At 34.3% G+C, this 20,119-nt stretch overlaps 1 protein-coding gene across 2 annotated transcripts in view; it reads right to left on the reverse strand.

The window, feature by feature from the left end:
* The window catches only part of Mlc1 (Myosin light chain alkali), a 30,712-nt gene extending 25,082 nt beyond the window's left edge, over positions 1-5,630 (reverse strand). The window contains exon 1 of one of the 2 annotated variants that reach the window (XM_072529607.1): positions 5,490-5,630. In XM_072529607.1, coding sequence (XP_072385708.1) covers positions 5,490-5,492 — 3 coding nt within the window. In that variant the 5' untranslated portion in view covers positions 5,493-5,630. The remainder of the gene's footprint in view (positions 1-5,489) is intronic. The other variant, XM_072529606.1, reaches the window with a different exon arrangement.
* Positions 5,631-20,119: the final 14,489 nt, after the last annotated feature.

A 20,119-nucleotide genomic window follows, 5' to 3' on the forward strand; every position in this document is an offset into this window, starting at 1 on the left:
CTGATTGTTTTTTTTCTACGACGTATGTCTTCTTTTAAGAGACATCCAATATCTGGCGCTCTATAGCCCTGAGTCGCGCGAATCTTGTTTACTACCTTATTTGTGAGTGCTAATGTTTCCGCTCCATAAGTGAAAACAGGTACCACATACTGGTCAAATATTTTCCTTTTAATGCGTATGGGTGCGTCTGATTTAAATACATAGTTTAATTTATCAAACGCTGCCCAGGCTAACTCTATGCGATGTGGGAGCTCACATGTCTGGTTATCTCTGCCTAACCGAATTTTATGTCCTAAGTACTTATACGATGCAGTATGCTCAATGTCCCTTCCATCAATTGCAGTATTTCGATTTAGCACCAGATTAGTCATTATTTGCGTCTTGTTTATTTTAATCTTTAGTCCGACCTCCAAGGAAGCTTTATATAATGTTTTTTTTCAACAATATTATTGCATCGTTCATACGATCTGCGATAAGAACAATGTCATCTACAAATCTCAAATGGCTAAGCTTTTCTCCATTTATGTTGATAACGTACTCGATCAGATCCGTGTTCTTACAAATATCTTCTAAAAGCATCGTGAATAGCTCACTGAACAAAGAATTTATTTGTGTCTTGTTTAGATAGTCTTACGCTAGCTGTATCATTTTGGTAAATATATTTAATTATGTTAGTGGAGCGATGGTCTAATCGGCATTCTGTCAACGCTTTGAACATTTTCTGCTGACTTATGATATCGAATGCTTTTTTGTAGTCCAAGAATATCAGTGCCAATGGTTTGTTGTATTCTGTAAACTTTGGTGCTATATGACGATCTAAATACAGGTTGTTTTTTAGGCTAATAGAAGTCTTACATACCCTCCAGTCTTTTTGGATAATTTCTGTAAAAAGTTTATATAATATTTGATAGCAAACTGATAGGACGGTAGTTTTTTTGATTTGTTATGTTTTTTTTTCTTGTGTAATAAAGCAATGACTGCACTATTTCACTGAGAAGTCCTTTACCCTTGGTAGATGCATTCGGTGAAAAGTTAAGCATAGCCGGGATAATTTTATTTCCACCTAGTTTGATCGCCTCGATCTCTACTGCGTCATCGCCAAGGGATTTGTTGTTTTTTGTTTCTAAAATTGTCATTTTGACTTCGTATTTTGTTATTTAAAAAAGAGATTATAATAATTGTAAAATATGCATATACGAGCTTCGTAAATTGAACCAAGACATTCGGATATTCGGCAGAGTACCATTCCACCATTTAATAGATATATTAAAAGAGATAAAACCAGTATAAAAAAAACATGGCTTAAATATAAATAACATTACAAAAATAAAGTAGATATGCAAACAACTAAGAATATAAATACATTACGACGAATTAGACAAGGAAACAGCCCAAATCCATTTCTTTTTAATTTAATATTCAAAAGTATTATTATCAACAAAATAGTAGCTGTCAGGTATCAGAAAGACAATTTTAAACAACCAATACATCCGAATAAATAGTAAAGATAAGATATTATACAAGACTTGTATTAACCCTATTATATATATATATATATATATATATATATATATATATATATATATATATATATATCGAGTAGAAAAAAAGACACTAATTAAAACAAAAGTTTGATTAGAGTAGCCGAAAAGAATATGTTAAAAAGCATAGGAGCTAAAACTAGAAGAAACGAAGATATAAGAATACAATGTGAGATGCCTGAGATGTTTTAGATGAAGTAGACAGAAACGTCAATAATATATTTACTTACGTAAGACCAATGTAGTAAACCGTACTACCAATACTTGTACTAGAGGGAAAGCCAGTAGGAAAGAACACGCAAGTAAGGCCGCTGAAAGGATGAAGGGGCAGTTGACAGTCCATCTCCCAAGAAATATAACATAACAAGAAGACTTAAAAGCTGCAACGAACTGCAATTGCATATATGTTTACAGTATCAGTTTTTTAATGCTTCTTATGCGTGACGTCTGCATATAAACTAGATAGAGAATAAATAAATAATTACATTTGGAGAAACAATGTTTAATATAACCAACGTTGCTCCCCAAAAAGTCAAAATATATATACTTAATCTCAATTATTTAAAAATTGGAAAACAAAATCAAACACATTGTCACTTTGTCATAAACTAAACAAATATTAGGAATATTCTTTTGATTTTTTTATCGGAAAAATCTCTACTGATGTTTACGAAATAGACATATTTTTATATTATACTTTTACTATTCTTAGTTTTTTTTATCTTTAATCATGAAGAATTGTTGTCGAAATCAAAGTAAAAATGAAAGAATAAAATAAAATATTATAGAGGAAAAAAATTTGATATTCCTACTGGCAAATGAACTAGTTTCTTTGACTTTTAAAATTCACGGTATTTTAAAATCGAGGCAAGGCATTATTTTTGATCATTGTGCTAGCTTTTAATAGTGTAGATCTATTTTTGTGATTCTATAAATAACTCTTGAGCCAAAAACACTGCAGTAGAATTGAAAATAAATTTTGGCCTATCTTCAAATTGTAGTTAAAAAATGTATGCCTAGGTATTTATCGTATTTCCAAATAAAATCAAATTTTTACTTTGTTATATAATCAATTAGAAAATTTTACCAGACAAATGCAATTTTCAAAGGTTTTTTGGTCTTTGTACATGCAAAAGGGTGACAGGTCTTTGGTTACACTACATGCGAAAGGGTAAAGGCAACAAGATTCGCCGTCTTATGAAAATAGAAGACGGAATCTTGGTTAAATACTTATAGGTTTTCTATATATTCCCCAGAGAAAATCTTATGGAGAAAATAAAGAGATTTTGTTTTCGGAAGTCGTTTGTTGATATAACCGATCCTAGTGTAGCCAATTGGCATATTGTACATCTTCCATTCGAGTAACCTTCTGGCTCAGTTTTTAATGTTAACGATTACTTCCGTAGCCGAGACGTACGGCTTTACTTGCCCTCCGAAACAGGATGATGGCTTATTTAACTCAGAAATTAAAAAATTTCTGCTGTGTACCGGGATCTGGCCCAGGGCCGTTCAGCTTGATAATCCAGGACCTCGCTTACTTTTGTATGACCGCCACGTGCATAAGGGCATGGTGGAGTATCTTAAAAGGTCGGAACCTCTTAATAGTGTGTGCAAAATGGAAATGATCAAAGTTTAACTAAATCCTGGACCTACCTAGGAAGTAAAAGTAGGATTAAAATTACAAAAATGATGGTATATTAATAAACAATTGAAGAATGTGAACATTAGTAATAAAACAAAAATATTGTGAAATATCCTTGTAATTTGAAAAAGGCAAAAAACCACATTAAGATAAAAAAACTACAATCCAAATATAGAAGGATGCCCTGCTTTAATAAAATACACAATGCAATACGAGTATTGCCATACAACTAGACATTACAACAAAAGTGAACGTAAGTATTCCACTCTAAAACATGAAATATTCGTCGAGATCTTTAAATTTATAGTGTCAGAAGCGAGGTTGAACATTTTTTAAAACTAAAGGACTCAGGACTCAACTAAAAGACAAGAACTGAAAAAAGAAGAATATTGAAAAGACCTTTTGAATTTTTTAAATGTTTAAACTATGGTACACAGCCAACCACTAAGAATTTCCCTTTTATTAGTTTTTGAATTTATTTGGAGTATGATAAAGTATTAGTGCAAGTTAGTACAAAGTTCCTACTATCATTAAAAATTCAAAAAAACAGGTAAATGTAGAAGTGTAAAAAGAGACTTATCCAGTTCAAATTGTGAATGGAGCAACCAAGCATAACCTAAGATATTTCATATCATCATAGAAAAATGAAAAGAACAATTTACAAGACCATATTGCCCGTGACGTCCATATGCGTTAGAAAATTGGTGGAAGATACTCCAGCATACCAAGTCACCTATGGCTCGATAACATAAAAAGAGTACAAGATAAGTACATTTTTTAATACCCTAGACATTTAGTACAAGAGATTACTGAATTTTTTCCCTTAAGGGAAGTTAGAGCTCCATGGCTTGAATCTAGATTTATAGTAATGATATCATCATCACTAACCAAAGATATCAAGGTTGCAGCAACAGAGCTACTAGAATGGTGGCGATATATGGATAATAAGCATTGACAAAAAGCATTATCTTAGACACACCGAAGATATTATAAACTATGACTAAAATAGTCCAAGATAGATTGACATAAATAATTAATGAAAACACCAAACCCCAATAATTAATTGTATATTAATATTGATATTATATTACCGATTAAAAATATTTAAGACTGTAATTATTACTGGAAAGATATATGGAAGGGGTTGAATTATACAGATGTATTCAACAGTATATTTAAGGTCGCCATATATCTTTTAAGCTAGTATTCAATACTTTACATTCTCCAATAACTTTTTGATAAGAAACATTGTAAAAGATAAGAAAGCTTTAGTGAACTGAGTAAATTATGTCATCAACTTTAAATTGATTTATAAAACAAAGACATATAGATTTAAAAACCACGTGCTAGCAAGTTAAAAATGGAATAAAATTATTAAAAAAGTGAAACCAAACTGAAGCAGATAAATTGCGAAGAAAATAATAATAGTTAAACAATGTTTCCCAATTTTTGTTACAAGAACTATTTAAAAAATAGTAACGGAAAAGAAGAGAATCACGCACATTTAAGGTTTGCTAAGCTAAAAAGATGAAAATTATAATATGGATACGTAAGCATATATAACCAAAAAATACATTTCATAATATCAGAGTTTTGTAAACAAATGAGAATGTTATAAATTTAAATAAGTTTTTGGAAAATACTACTGTTGGATTAAAAAAGACATAAAAAATACATAACATGAACTCGATCTCATCACAGGATAAGTGGTCAAAAACAAAATTTAGTTAGATGATAAAAATAATGCTTACTATTTTTGGAAATTCAAACTTCACGTGTTAGCTTTCTAAAAATATCTACGATCAAGTTTAGAGTATCATTTTTCTAGGTTTTGAGTAAAACTAATTAAACAATAAATTCAACGATTACTTAGGTACTTATCAGGAGTTTGTTCTTTTCCATGCACTCGTTGCACTGTTTTTTGGTAAATTTTCACAATTTTTAACTACATCGTCCAGCACTATCGATCACAAAAAGCACATATAAAAACCCTGGGACACTTCACAACATATAACATTTGCATTCCAAAAAATTGCAATCCAAATACCTAATGTAGAAAATCGAAAATATCCTTTCAAAAAAGTAAAAAAATCTGAAATAAGAATTTATGTTTATATGAAAGTATTAATATTTATAAAATCAAAGGCAATACTATTTTCGATTTGTAAATCTTCTGCTTCCAGTATTTAAAAGCCTTAACATAAGCAGGTTCACCAAGAGTAATTTTCGGTAAATTCGACTCCATTTTAGCAGGTGTTAAGTTAAAAGACTCTCACAAAATGTCCGGTCACATGCGATCTACTTACCATTGTGTTAGTTAAACTGCTAACTTGCCTTCTAGTAAGAACTAACCAGAAGTGGAGCAAGGAGAGAGATCGGACCCAAGTTTTATATGTGTAGATGGCGCTGCGGTTGTTCGAAGCGCTGAAAACTGAAACTGAAACCCTGAAAACCAGCTGAAACAGTGGAGCGCAAGTTGGCAACGGTTATGACGCCGATCGACTCGTGTGGCGGTCGGTACCTGAGCGAGTATTTTCTCTTCTTGTACTTAAGGGGAAACATTTGAAATTTTTTTCATACTTGGAAGGTCAGTGGCGTTCAGGAATGTCTGCTATACGTCACAGTATATTTTAAGCTTTACAATAGAACTAATAATATAAAATAATATTAACAAATATTAGTCAAAAGTATTTATTTATTTTTTAATATGTTCTGATAAAAATAACTAGTAAATTATAAAATGTTCTCTATATTGACGTAAAAATTCCAAATTCTTTATTTCTTAGTCGTTGTCAAATTAACGTTTAAAAAGAAACAACTAGAAAGTATAACATTAACTTACAGGACTATCTATTTTTTATTAAACTTATTTTATACATCCATTCGAAGCTACATCCCTAGATTTTGCCCAAATGAATACATAGCGGGACTTAATGAAAAATCTTAACCACTACTTACGACACAAGAAGCTATTTAAGGATGACATTTTCTAGAAAGCAACATTACAGGCTGGAATGGTCGTGCTACAAGCTATATCCGCCAACAAAATGGACCGATAGCGTTAATTTTTGACATGTATGGACATGAAACAAAATAGCAGACGCACTTGGAGGATGATGCGGAATCTTAGCATCGGTTCCACCGCCTCGATATCTAACCTGACAAAAGTCTCATCCCATCAGATAGTCCACCACCTCTTGATGAACGAAATAGACAGGTCGAATTTGAGAAAGAACAATGCGAGAGTTTAACTAAATATCGATGACGAAAGGCCGCTGGTCTGGACAAAATACCTTCTTCTTCTTCTTCTTTTTATGTAAACATGGTTCTGTCTGTTTTTCAATGTGCCTCCAGTAAGTTTCTATCGTTTTCGTGATCTTCCTATTGGGAACCGTCTCTTGCCGTTTTTACTATTTGATTTGTTGTTATTCGGTTTATAAGATCGTTCCATTCTACTCTTCTATTTCCTACCCAGTCCTTAATGTTCTCCACCTTGCATATACGTCATATATCTGTACTTCTATCTCTGTCTCATAGTGTTTTATCTTCAATATTTATAAGTGTTTTCATCTCTGCTGTTTTTAACATACTTTTTGTTATCTTTAGTGAATCTTTTGTAAATTCTGCTTCCATTTAATTCCCGATATTTTTATTTTTCCATATTGTTTCATTCAGGCAACCTGCGGTTCTGTTTGCTCTATTTACTTGATCTTCTACTTCTGTTTCGAGCTTTCCGTAGCTAGATAATGTGATACCTAGATATTTAAACTTCATCACTTGTTTTATTATCTAACCTTTCAGCTCCAATTTACATCTTAGTAAATCTGTTGTTATTACCATGCATTATGTCTTTTTTGGGAAAATTAACATTTTAAATTTTCTGGCAGGTTTATTAAATTGTTGCCGCATACGTTGTAAATCATTTTCACTTTGAGATAGTAGTATGGTGTCGTCTGCATAGCGATTATTTTAAGTTGTTTTCCCTCCATTTGGTACCCTTTATTAGTTCTTACTTTCTTTACTATTCTATCCATAATCAGGTTAAACAATAGAGGACTTAGGGAATCTCACTGTCTTGTTTTATTTCTAGCTTCCATAGAGTCAGTTAGTTCTTCTTCAACTTTTACTTTTATTGTGTTGTTTTGGTAGATATTCTCAATTGTTTTGATTATGTCCAAAAGTATCTCTCTTGCTTACAATAAGTGGATAACGTCCTTTAATTTAACACGATTAAATGCCTTTTTAAGTTCCACGAAACATAGATATGCTGGCTTGTTGTATTCTAATGATTTCCCTTACATTTTCCTCAATACAAATACAGCTTCGTTACATGATCTTTCCGACCAAAAACCTTGTTGTTCTTCTACTAGTGTTATAATTTCATTCAGTTTATTTGTTATCACTTTGGTTGTTAATTTTAGTGTTGTTTTTAATAAATTATTTTCTCTGTAATTTTCCGGGTCCGATTTTTCTCCCTTTTTGAAGAGAGGTATTAGGATGCTTGATCTCCAGTCTTGAGGAATGTTTGTTTTGTTCTACTATTTTTTGGATTAGTTTTAGTAGTTATTTGGCCAGATCTGGTCTTCCGTACTTTGGGAGTTCGTTTAATATTCTGTCTTCTCCCGGCTATTTTCTGTTTTTTAATTTCCTTGATGCTTTTTTCTCTTTCTCCTCAATATTTATTTCTTCGTTTACCTTCACCTCTGTTGTTAGTGGTTTATTATCGTAACCTTTAGCAAATAGGGATCGAAAGTAATCTGCCCATGTTTCCTTCTGAATGTGTTTCGTTTTTATTAGTTCGTTTATCTCTTTTTTTTTGTCCTCTAATCATCTGTCGTGATTAGAAGTCGTGTTCCATCTGTTTTGAGAAGTTTTACCAGTGTTCCCTTTTTATTTGTCTAACCAAATTATTCGTTTTATTTCTGATTCTTTTATAGTGGTTGTATGCCTGTTATGTTTATTGTGTTCTGTATTGTAAATAAAGCTTTGTCCTTTTCTTCATATTTTTTCTTTACTTTCTCTCTAAATCATAGGGTTTTTTTTTTTGATATATTGATGTTTGTTACTTTCCTCTCTCCAAGTGATTCTGTTGCTGCGTTAAATATGTTATTTTTGAGTTTTTCCCAGCTTTCCCCGATGTTATCGTTTTCTAATATTTTATTCCCATGGACAAAATACGAACAGAACAGGGATTTAACAGAATAAAATATCAGGGGTAGAGTTCATCTATCTAACTGCCGCTTATGACACAGTTAATCATTGACAACTGTTGACAAACTCTACGAAATCAAAAAGGATTTCTGATTCACAAAGTTGGTAGGATGCCTCCTTTAGAACAGACTTTTCTACATAACGCTCCAATTCAAGAACAGTCAGTAAGGAGACCAAAAATTGGCCCTTCTCAGGGAAGGATCCTCGTACCGATTTTTTACAATATACCAACGATCAACCCATAAACATCATCCAGCCTTAAAAGTCCACTGCTGAATATAGGCCTTTTCCTCGTGTTTCCAACTTTGTTTATCTTGCGCCGCTCTCATCCATTTTATTTTGTCTTCTTAAATCGTCTGCCCATCGTGTAGGTGGTCAACCGACGCTTCTCTTGTCTTTTCTTTGTCTCTATTTCAATAATCTCTTTGTCCATCGCCCATCCGTGTTTCTGGCTATGTGTCCTGCCCATCTCCATTTTAGTCTGACTATCCTTTCGACGACGTCGAAAGAGTTCTTCTCGTTCTTCTAGTTCTTCTCTTCACCTCTTCGTTTTTTATTTTGTCTCGCAGAGTTAGTCCTAACATGGATCGCTCCATTCTTCTCTGTGTGCCTCTTAGTTTGGTAGCCGAGGCTTTTATTAGAATAAGTGTTTCTGCTTCGTATATCAGGACTGGGAGGACGCATTGATCAAATACTTTTCTCTTCAGGCATGTGGGCAGCCCACTTTTAAAAATTTTCTCAATTTTCCACATGCTGCCCAACCAATACTGATTCTTTTCTTCAGTTCATGGGTCTGATCAACCAATAAACCAACAAGTAAAACAATTTACTCTGATGATATAGCTGTGGCAGCCCAGGGAAGAACCTTAATGAAGTCGAGGAAAAACTAACAAATGCTATAGAGTACTTCTTCTTCTTCTTAATGTGTCTATCCGTTACGAATGTTGACGATCATCATGGCAATCTTTGATCTTATCTGCAGCAGCGCCGAAAAGCTGCACAGATGTTGTATTAAACCAGATTCTGAGGTTCTTTAACCAAGATGTCCTTCTTCTTCGTGGACCTCGTTTTTAAAATATTTTTCCTTGCAGGATGGCTTCAAGGAGAGCATATCTGGATTCATTTCGCATAATCTGTCCGAAGAACTGTAAATTTCGAGATTTGATGGTGGTCAGTACCTCTCGGAGCTTATTCATTCTTCTGAGGACCTCCTCATTTATGACTCGGTCAGTCCACGGGATCTTAAGCATTCTCCAATATAGCCACATCTCAAATGCTTCCAGTTTTCTGCACATATCTTAGTTCAAGGTCAACGATTCAACACCATAAAAAAGGACAGAGAAGACGTAGCATCGCAGCATTCTTACTTTTGTATCAAGAGAGAGGTTGTGACTCTTGAAGAAGGCCCGCATCCGATTGAAGATGGATCTAGCTTTTTCGATGCGTGCTCTAATCTCCCAATTCTTCATTTATTATGGTGTCGAGGTAGTTGTAGTGCGTCACTCTTTCTATAGGGGATTGGTTGACGTAGAGTTGACCTTCTGTTATCCTTTTCTTGCTAATAATTATCATAAGCTTTGTTTTCTTAACGTTTATATTGAGTCCATATTGTTGATTTTGTTCATAAAAACTTGTAGGTCTTCTAAGTTGTTCGGAAATACTATGGTGTCATCTGCAAATCTGATGTTGTTTATCCGGTAACAATTTAGTAGAATACCTTTTTCAGTTTCGTGCAAAGCTTCGATAAATATTATTTCAGAGTACAGATTGAAGATTAGAGGAGACAAAATATAGCCTTGCCTTACTTCACGCATGATTTTCACATAGTCAGTGTGTTCACCTTCAACTCTGATATTTGCTGATTCCAGTCTTCTTCTTCAAGTGCCATCTCCGCGGCGGAGGTCGGCAATCATCACAGCTATGCAGACTTTTGAGACGGCTGCTCTGAAAAGTTCATTTGATGTACATCCGTACCACTCTCTCAGGTTGCGCAGCCATGACATTCCTATGCTTCTCTTTCCTTGGATCTTTCCCTGCATAATCAGTTGGAGCAAGGTGTATTTCTCTCCACGTGTAATATGTCCGAGATATTCTAACTTTCTTGTTTTTATTGAATTTAAAATTTCCATTTCTTTGTTCATCCTTCCCAGAACCTCTTTGTTTGTGACGTGTTCTGTCCATGATATTTTCATAATTCTTCTGTACACCCACAGCTCAAACGATTCCAGTTTTTTCATTGATGTCGCATTCAAGGTCCAAGATTTCATTTCATAAAATAAAGTCGAAAAAACATAGCACCTCGCCAACCTAACTCTTAGTTCCAGTTTTAAATCCCTGGTACATAGAACTCTTCTCATTTTGTTGAAATTTGCTCTAGCATTTTCTATTCTTATTTTTATCTCCTGATTGTAATCATTTGTGGAGTTAATCATTGTTCCCAGGTATGCATATTTGTCCACTTGTTCGACGTTGGTTTCGTTTATTAGAAGATTTTCGTTATATTTTTGAGTTTTCGATATTCTCATAAATTTCGTCTTGACATTCATTGTTAGACCATACTCTTTTCCATACTCTGCTATTCTGGTCACCAGTCTCTGAAGATCTTCAATGTTTTTGGCTAAGATCACAGTGTCGTTCGCATATCTAATGTTGTTAATGGGAAGTCCATTTACCTTTATTCCAGCTGTTTCACCCTCAAGAGCTTTTTTCAGGACCTCTTCGGAGTAGGCATTGAAAAGAATTGGCGACAATACGCATCCCTGTCTTACTCCACATCTAATTTCAATTTCTTCTGACAGCTGTTCGTTAACACGTACTTTTGCTCGCTGTTTATAGTATAAATTTGATATGATCCTGAGGTCGTTGTAGTCAATCATTTTTGATTTCAGGACATTCATTAAATGTTTATGTCGTACTTTATCGAATGCTTTATTATAGTCAATAAAACATGCGTATGTATCTTGATTGACGTCCAGGCATCTTTGTATCTTTGACGTATATTAAGTGAAAAAAGAGCTTCACGTATTCCTAGGCCTTTGCGAAAACCAAATTGTGTATTATTAACGTCTATGTCCAGTTTGTGATATATTCGGTTATGGATGACTTTAAGTAGTAACTTTAGCGTATAAGACATTAAGCTAATGGTGCGGTAATCGCTGCATTCTCTTGCGTTTTTCTTTTTAGGGAGACAAATAAAAACAGATGTTAACCATTTTTTGGGTAATACGCCTGAACTGTAAATTTGGTTCAAGAGTGTCACTAACACATCAATGTGCTTCTCATCTAGAATTTTTAGGATTTCTATAGGAAGCATATCAGGTCCAGGGCTTTTCCCACTCTTCATTGTTTTTAATGCGTGTAATATTTCTTCTTTTGTAATATATGGACCTATTTCTTCTGACGTAAGTTCTATGTGCTCCAGATCTCCTCTTTCATCATCGAACAATTCATCGATATATTCTGCCCATCTTTGTATTTTCTCGTCCGTATGTGTTACAGCAGTACCGTGTCTATCCAGAATTGCACAAGTGGGATTTTGTTTTCTTAGTCCTGCCAGTTCTTTGACTTTCTTGTGTAGGTTAAACAGATCATATTTATTTTGAAGGTCTTCGATCTCTTTGCATTGCTTTTCAAAGTATTTTTGTTTTGCCTGCTTTATCGTCTGTCTAATCTCGTGGTTTATCTCTCTGTATTTATTGTTACCCTTGTTTTTAAATTGTCTCCGTTGTTCCATCATATTGAGTATCTCGTCATTATCCATTCCTCTTTTCTCCTTGAGGAAGTTTTTAGTATTTCTTTACAGGGTTCCAGTAGACAATCTTTTAGTCGATTCCAGTACTCGTCAATATCATTGGTGTTTGTGTTCAATTTGTTGCAGTTCACATGCAGTTCATGTTGAAGGCATTCTTTTACTTTAGGTTCTTTAAGTTTTCTTGTGTCTATTGTAGGGATTCTTTGATGTCTTTTAATATTTTTAAGGGTGAGTGTAATTTTGGCTATAAGTGGATTGTGATCTGAGGCCACGTCTGATGCAGGATATGCTTTCACGGCTTTAACAGCATTACGGTATCTTTCATTGATCATAATATAATCTATCTGGTTCCTGACTACTTTCTCCGATGTATCTGCGGGCGATCGCCATGTATACAGTCGTCTGTTTGGTAACATGAAAAATGTGTTTGTAATAATAAAGTTCTGTTCTTGACAGAATTGTAACAGACGGTCTCCTCTCTCGTTTCGATTTCCCAGACCATAGTTTCTTATACACTTTCCGCTTCGTCCCTTTCCAATCTTTGCATTGAGATCACCTAGGACTATCGTGATTTCTCTTGTTTTCGTTATTCTAAGTGCCTCTTCGATATCTCGATAAAATAATTCTGCTTCTTCTTCGTCGGCATTCGCCGTAGGAGCATAAAGTTGTATCAAATTCAGTTTGGCATGAGATGTCACTAACTTCAATACCATTACTCTTTCTGAGATAGGGAAATAGCATTCCACCGCTCTATTAGATTTTTTATTAACTATTACTGCCACGGCGTGTCTGTGTTGGTTATTCTCGCTACCGGAATAATATATTGTGGCTTCGTCTGTTGAAAAACAACCTGAGTTGGGCCACCTAGCTTCACTAATACCCAGTACATCGATATTCAACCTGTTCATTTCTTGAATAACATTGTGCATTTTACCAGGCTGAAACATGCTCTGAACATTCCAGGTTCCTATTCTAGTGTTGGACAGTCTTATTTTTTCATCTGCGTTCTTTTGACAAGGAATTCGCTGATTAACGACCTGAGAGTCCTTGTCTTCTTCTCTCCTGCCAGATCTTGGCTTCCGAGGGCCATGATCAGTAACGCCGTTATTAGTTTCTAAAACCATGATGATTTTACTAGGGATCCATGGGGATCTTTAGTGTAGTGGTTTCCCCTTGCCTTCTAGATCCTTATGCTGTTGACCAGTATATTGGTTCCTCCATCGTTGAGATCGATTTCTCAACCCCAGGACAAAAGGGTGCCCTACCACCTACCAATTCTTCCGCCCAGAGCCGTTGATTAGCAAATGTGAGATTCCTTATACCGGCAATCGGTCGGTGAAATTTTCACCATATCTGGCTACCCTCACTTAGTTTAGCTTGCAGACCAATGCAGTTGTCCGGGGTGTGGCACTTGGAGCCATAAGTGAGAGTTAGGTGTCTTATGAGGACCAGTTACCAAGAACCATCTCCCATCTATGACGCTCGATGTGGTCGTTCCGATAAAAGGTGCTACCTCTATAACACAACCCTACACCTCTGATTCCAGTAAATATTTCTAATTATTTTCAGATCTTGGTTGTTAATTCCTGTTTTTTTTAGTATTTGCATCATCTTGGCGTGCTGTACTCGATCAAACGCTTTCTCGTAATCAACCAGACATGCGTATACGTCGCAGTTGACGTCTCTGAATCTCTGGAATAAGACTTGTACTGAGAATAAAACCTCTCTAGTACCAACAGCATTTGTGAACCCGAACTGCTTGGGGGAAATTTGACTTTCACACAGCTTATAGATTCTCTTATGAATTATCTTTAGGAACAATTTTAGGAGGTGACTCATGAGGCTTTTGGTGTATAATTTTCGGCTTTAAAAAGTTATTTTAAATACGTCCCAAATACCTCTATTGATGTTGAAGGTAGATGTTGGTTTTATAGCTTTTATAGTGATAGATAATATTTATAAAACCCACTAGAATATAACAGAAAATATGTGGTTTCTTTTTTTGAATTTTGGGCCGCATATTTTCTGGTCGTATACGTCAGTGTCGAGAGAACAGTACTATACCAATCGATGCGTGAGTTTGGTATACCAGAAAAACTTGTCCGAATACCGAGAATGACAATGTCTAACTTAAAAGCCAGTGTTAGGATACAGTGACACGAGTCTTCAATTAAAAGCTGTCCAAGACACACGAATTAGAGATGGCGGTACTATTTACAATAGATCGATACAAATCTTAGCATCCGCTGATGATATTGATATAATAAGGCGTAGCAAGCGAGATGTTAAGCAATATTTCCTAGAATTAAAAACGGCGGCGAATCAGGTCGGTCTAGTCATCAACGAAGATAAAATTAAGTACATGTTAGTTACTAAGCATTCTATAGCAAATACGGAACGGGAAACAGTCTTTGGAAGTCATATCTTTGAACGTGTTGACAGCCTCACATACTTTAGTTCGCTAGTAACTACTACCAACAAAATAAACTTAACAAATAAGGCATACTATGGACTACAAGAACAATTCCACTCAAGAAATATCCAACGAAAAACTACAATTATATATACAAAAAACCACTGCTGAAGCCGGTCCTGACATATGGGGCGAATACATGGACCCTAACGCAGAAGGATGAAAGATATTTGGAATATTCAAGTGTAAGATACTCCGCAAAATATTTGGAGCTATAAACAATCAAGGGCAATGGTGCAAAAGATATGAGTTCAAATTATACCAACTCTTGAATGAACCAGATGTCGTAACGTTCATTAAAACACAGCGATTTAGATGGACTGGACACAATACGAGTACCTGGGCCGACTGCGAATTAGGTGGTTATATGGAGTTGAGACCGACGAGGGATACTAAAGATCAGAAAATGGTAACAGAAACCGCACAAAATGGCGAAGAATCTTAGAGCAGGCCAGGATCCAAAGAGAATTCTCGAGCCAAAGATGATGAATTATTAGAAATTAAAAGACAGATCGGAACAACAGTGAAGAAATACCATTAAAGAACCAGTTTTAGAACTAAAGCGTATTAATATTTCTAAAATTTATTAATATTACTGTGATTTTAAATACAAATATATTAAGGTATGAGTAATTGTAAAAGAATAAAGGTAAAAATAATAATGAAATTGATTTTTATTCGTTATTGTGAAAGTAAATCAATCCTTCGTGATATTTAAGCTATGTAATTTTGATAATTGTTTCCACACTTAGCAAGGCTTCCTTATTTGACATGCGCCATGCGACTTTGGAATATTGAAATGCAAAAAAGAGCACAATAATTACTTCCAAGAAGTGGGTGGTCGGTGAAGATGACAGATATTTAACATATATGTTTAAATTAATATATTAACTAGATCAAACACAAGATGACTGCCCAAAATAAAAGTTTGTCGCAATTCCTAAGATACCAAATCCGAACGTGTGCGAAAACTTAGGACAGAACAGCCACATTTGAAAAGCATATCACATAATTTATGTCATAATAATTAAAATATATGACGAGATGAGTCTTCTTGTTTCTAGTTGGTCCTCTGGTTCGGACATCGTGCCACCTTAAATTCTCATTCATGTTTTTTGATTTGTTTTTATCTTTCTCTGTCTTCTGTAACTCTTAAGCAATGGTTTAGTGCACCGTTGCTTGCAATCTCAGATTTTCAGACCGTCTCTTTGCCCCCCACAATCAAAGTAAGCGTTGATTCTTTTGGTAACAATGTTTCAAAACCTTTTTGTAACGCGCAGCTGCCTAAGGAACGAGTCTTTGGTTCTTGTTGCATTTTAGGTTATTCAGGTTATTTGGGTTTATTCAATTTCCTTGAAATTTTGAGTGATTTTACGTATTAATGCATAGTGTTGTTCCTTAGAGACCAGTTTGGTCAAATGTTTTTTAAAGGCTGTTGAATTTTGAGTTTAAGACAAATTTTGGCAGAAACTAACTGTAGATTGCTGTTGCAGTATTTACCCGGGTAAGTTTTTGCATTCTTGGTAGAGCTTTTGACACAAGTTTAATCAGGATATACTCAATTTGGTTTCTGTATCTTTTGTCTGATGAGCGCCATGTGCAAAGTTGTCCTAAAGGATAAAAGTGTTAAAGAAATAAAGAGGTCTATGCAAAAAATTCAAAGCTGTTCTTTTTTTCAAAAAGTTTATTTAGAAATTCCTTTATATGCATGGGTCAAAACCCTTTAAAAGTTGTTAAATTAAATTTAAGTTACGTTATTTGATTTTATATACTAGGATGTTTCATTTACAACAGGATAGATAACATGGCAACGTAAGACTCCAATGAAGGTTGCTAGTCTTGAGACAAAGTGTCTACGAGGACTTGTTGATAGCAACTCGAGTTTTCTTGTGGGTTTTTTTTTTATTCCTTTCATTTATTTCATTTTATTCTGCGCGTTATCGTTTTTTACAGTTTTGCTTATTTTCGCGTTAAAATCCTCCAATATGGTTGTCATTTTGCGGGCTGTATATAATTCCATTTATCTTGTGTTTCAATGTTTGCTTTGAGTTAGGTTGTGTGAATCATCTTGAAGTATTAACTGAAGGTGATTCTTGGAATTTTACGTCAGTAGTGCAGTGGGGTCCATAGGTTTTACAGTTATACCGCTGGTACTTGGTCGTCAAAGCCTCGTCTGTTATCTAACAGGGAGTACCGGGAGAAAACAGAGACAAGTGGTATATTTGAATCATGTGCTGGGAGTTTCGGAATTTTTACTATCAAAGCCTGTAATCCAAAGTAAAAGAGAGAGGCAAAGAAGATGACAACATTTATGGATGGGGAATGTCCGAAACTGATGTGAAATTTTCAATGCGGGCGGTATGTTTTGGGAGGCCGAAAACAAGACCCTCATATGTTTAAATAAAAAATAATAAAGATAAACAGTTAACCCCAATCTACTGGAAGTGCACGGGACTATAAGAACAAGGAACAAAGGAACAAATATTTCTCTATTCTCTCTACTACTACCATTGTAAGGTGGTTTGAGCTTGGTAAAGGATTTTGAAGGCACTCATTTAAAGTTAATGTTTGGGCAGCAACTTTAGGTAACAAATTAATAGGTTATCATATTCTACCTGGAAATTTAAATGGTGATATGTATCTTGATTTTTTAAACAAATCCTTATTCGAGATATTAGAAGATTTAACGCTAAAAGAGCGAAGATCTTTATTTTTTATGCACGATGGAGCTCCACCACACTTTGCTAGAAGGTGTCGTAATTGGTTGAGTAATCATTTTCCGAATCGATGGATTGGTAGAGGTACAGAAGCTCCGATTCATTGGCCTCCTCGGTCATGCGATTTTAACCCTTTGGACTACGCAGTTTGGTCGTATATTAAGGAAAGAGTTTATGCTACAGAGGTAAATTCACGCCAACAATTGGAAGAAAGAATTCAACGTCAATTTAATGACAGCATAGCTGATCCCCTACCGTTTAGAAGGTTAATGGAATCTTTAGAAAAAAGAATAGACTTGTATATTCGCAAAAACGGAGGGCATTTTAAACACTTACTGTAATTGAATTTTATTTTATGTTCTTAGTCATTAATTTAATTTTTTTCTTGTGAGTTTTGTTTAATTACTAACTATTTTATACCAGCATCAATTATTACTTCATAATTTTCAAATCAAAATATTTCGAAAACAGTACACAGTATCGAGTTTTACTAAGAGTACCTTTTTCGTGTAAAATTGAATGATGTTTAAGTTTACTTGAAATTTTGATTAATAATTATACTCTTAAAAACGTTATATTGACTAATACTTAGTATGATCCGTGTAACTAGTGCCCTCTATGAGAATCAGATATAAAAACAAATTCATGGGATGTATCAGCTTCCAAAACATATTCGTATAAAATTTCATTACAATGTTGCCAGTAGTTTCGGCAAAATCGTAAAAAATGCGTAAAATTTTTTTCTTCATCGCCCTGTATCTTGAAAACGGATGGCGTTACAAAAATTTTTTACTAAGCAAACCCCAATTATTTTTCAGTTTTTTACCTACCCTAGAGACGGGGTTACCTTTTTTTGAAACACCCTGTATATTACGACGTGATTTAATATTATTGATTAAAACTAGATATTATACACATTTGAATGTAGACTGGAAAAGTAACTTAAATTTAAATCTATTTCCTGCGTTTTTCTATGGAGAAAGTTATTTAAAAATAAATTTTGCTTAAAATCACGTCGAAACTATATCTACTTGTTTTAAACGCTAAGGTGAGGTAAAAATGCAGGCGTCGTCCATAAATAATTGAATTCTACGCCAATGAACACATTCTATTATTACATCTCCAGTAAATATAGTGGGAGCGATAGTAAAATAGAATGTAGGCCGTAGACATTGGTTGCCCAGCAGCTTTTTTGGCAAAAATATTTCTTTCTGTGACTAATCTCTCACGGAATGTTTATTAACAGCCACCTACTTATATTCCCTTGAAGAGTTGACTAGCATATCACACTTAGTTTTTCTAATATAATATGAAGTACATTTAGGCATAAAATATAATATTATGTGTAACTTTAAGTAAAAAACTTAAAGTAGATATAGTCCATATGCTCAACTTCGGCCTCAATTTTGACAGATTCATAGTCGAAAACCTACAACACAATAATTCCTATATCACACTATTGACAGCTTAAATAAACTTACTATTGCGGACTTCTTTCATTGAAAAAAAAAGAAAATTATTATAAAGTGTGTAAATATACTAAACTCTATAAGATTTTGGGTATATGTTTTAAAAATATATTTCAGTGGATATAATTTAATATATGCGCGCTGTTTATTTTATTAAATATAAGTTCTATTGTTGTTTCATTGTTTGTTAGTTCTATTTAGTTTATAATTTGAACTTTATTATTATAAATAGCCAGCTTGTTCCATCAACTAATGTGTTGGTAAGTTTTTCTTTAATAAATATGTCAATATACAGGGTGTTTGGTAGGTCGATGGAAATTTTTAAGGGATAATAGGGGACGCCATTTGCAAAATTTTTTGCTAATAATGTAACGCTTAAACTGTTAAGGTTTCCGAAATAAAGTTGAATTTGTCAATATTTGAAAATAAGGCTGTTCGTCTATTTTATTTTTAAAAATAATTATCTAAGCGAGATACTTCCCTGACATACAAAATGTTGAATCTTATTGCATTGTTAAAATAACCTTCATTAATGAAACTGGTAAGAAAGGTAAAACAAAACAACGATATATCATGCTTTTTGCAACATTTATTATGGCTTATTAAGTATGTACATAAACTTAAAAAAAAAGTCATTGTTGTTCAAAATGAGAACCACCATTCCTAATGCACGCTCTTGACCTGCATCGTATTCCCGATGTGGGTACTTTTAACCTCAGTTCTGCCCTTATAATGTTAGCTGTTTCGATAATCCTTTCCATTAAATGAGCTCTAGTTCGGATTGGAACTTGAAAAACAAGTTCTTTGAATCTGCCCCAGATGTGCTAGTCACACGGTGTTAAATCGGGCGATCTAGCAGGCCACAAAATCGGTCCAGTTCGTCCGATCCACCTATTGGGATAGTGATTGTTGAACCAAGCCTTAACAGCACGTGCACAATGTGCAGGGCATCCATTATATTGGAATACCATTCTTTGTCTGAGGACAAGGGGTAAATCTTCTAAGAGTGGTGGTAATTCATTCTCTAGAAAGTCTAAGTACACTTGGCTATTTAACCTGCCTGGAAGGAATGGTTTGTTTGAATTATTTGCTTGTTTCCTTTTAATGTCCTCTCTCAAAGATGCTTAGATATGAACCTAGATATTTATTCCTGTATCGTCGACTTCAAGAAGGCATTCGACAGGGTCCGACATGAAAAACTAATAGAAGTACTGAGAAACAAAGATATAGACAGACGAGACTTACGAATCATTATCAATCTGTATTGGAATCAAAAGGCCAATATAAAGATAGAAGAACAGAAGTCTGAAAATAT

Source organism: Diabrotica undecimpunctata, chromosome 4 (assembly GCF_040954645.1).
Source record: "Diabrotica undecimpunctata isolate CICGRU chromosome 4, icDiaUnde3, whole genome shotgun sequence".
Classification (NCBI taxonomy): Eukaryota; Metazoa; Arthropoda; class Insecta; order Coleoptera; family Chrysomelidae; genus Diabrotica; species Diabrotica undecimpunctata.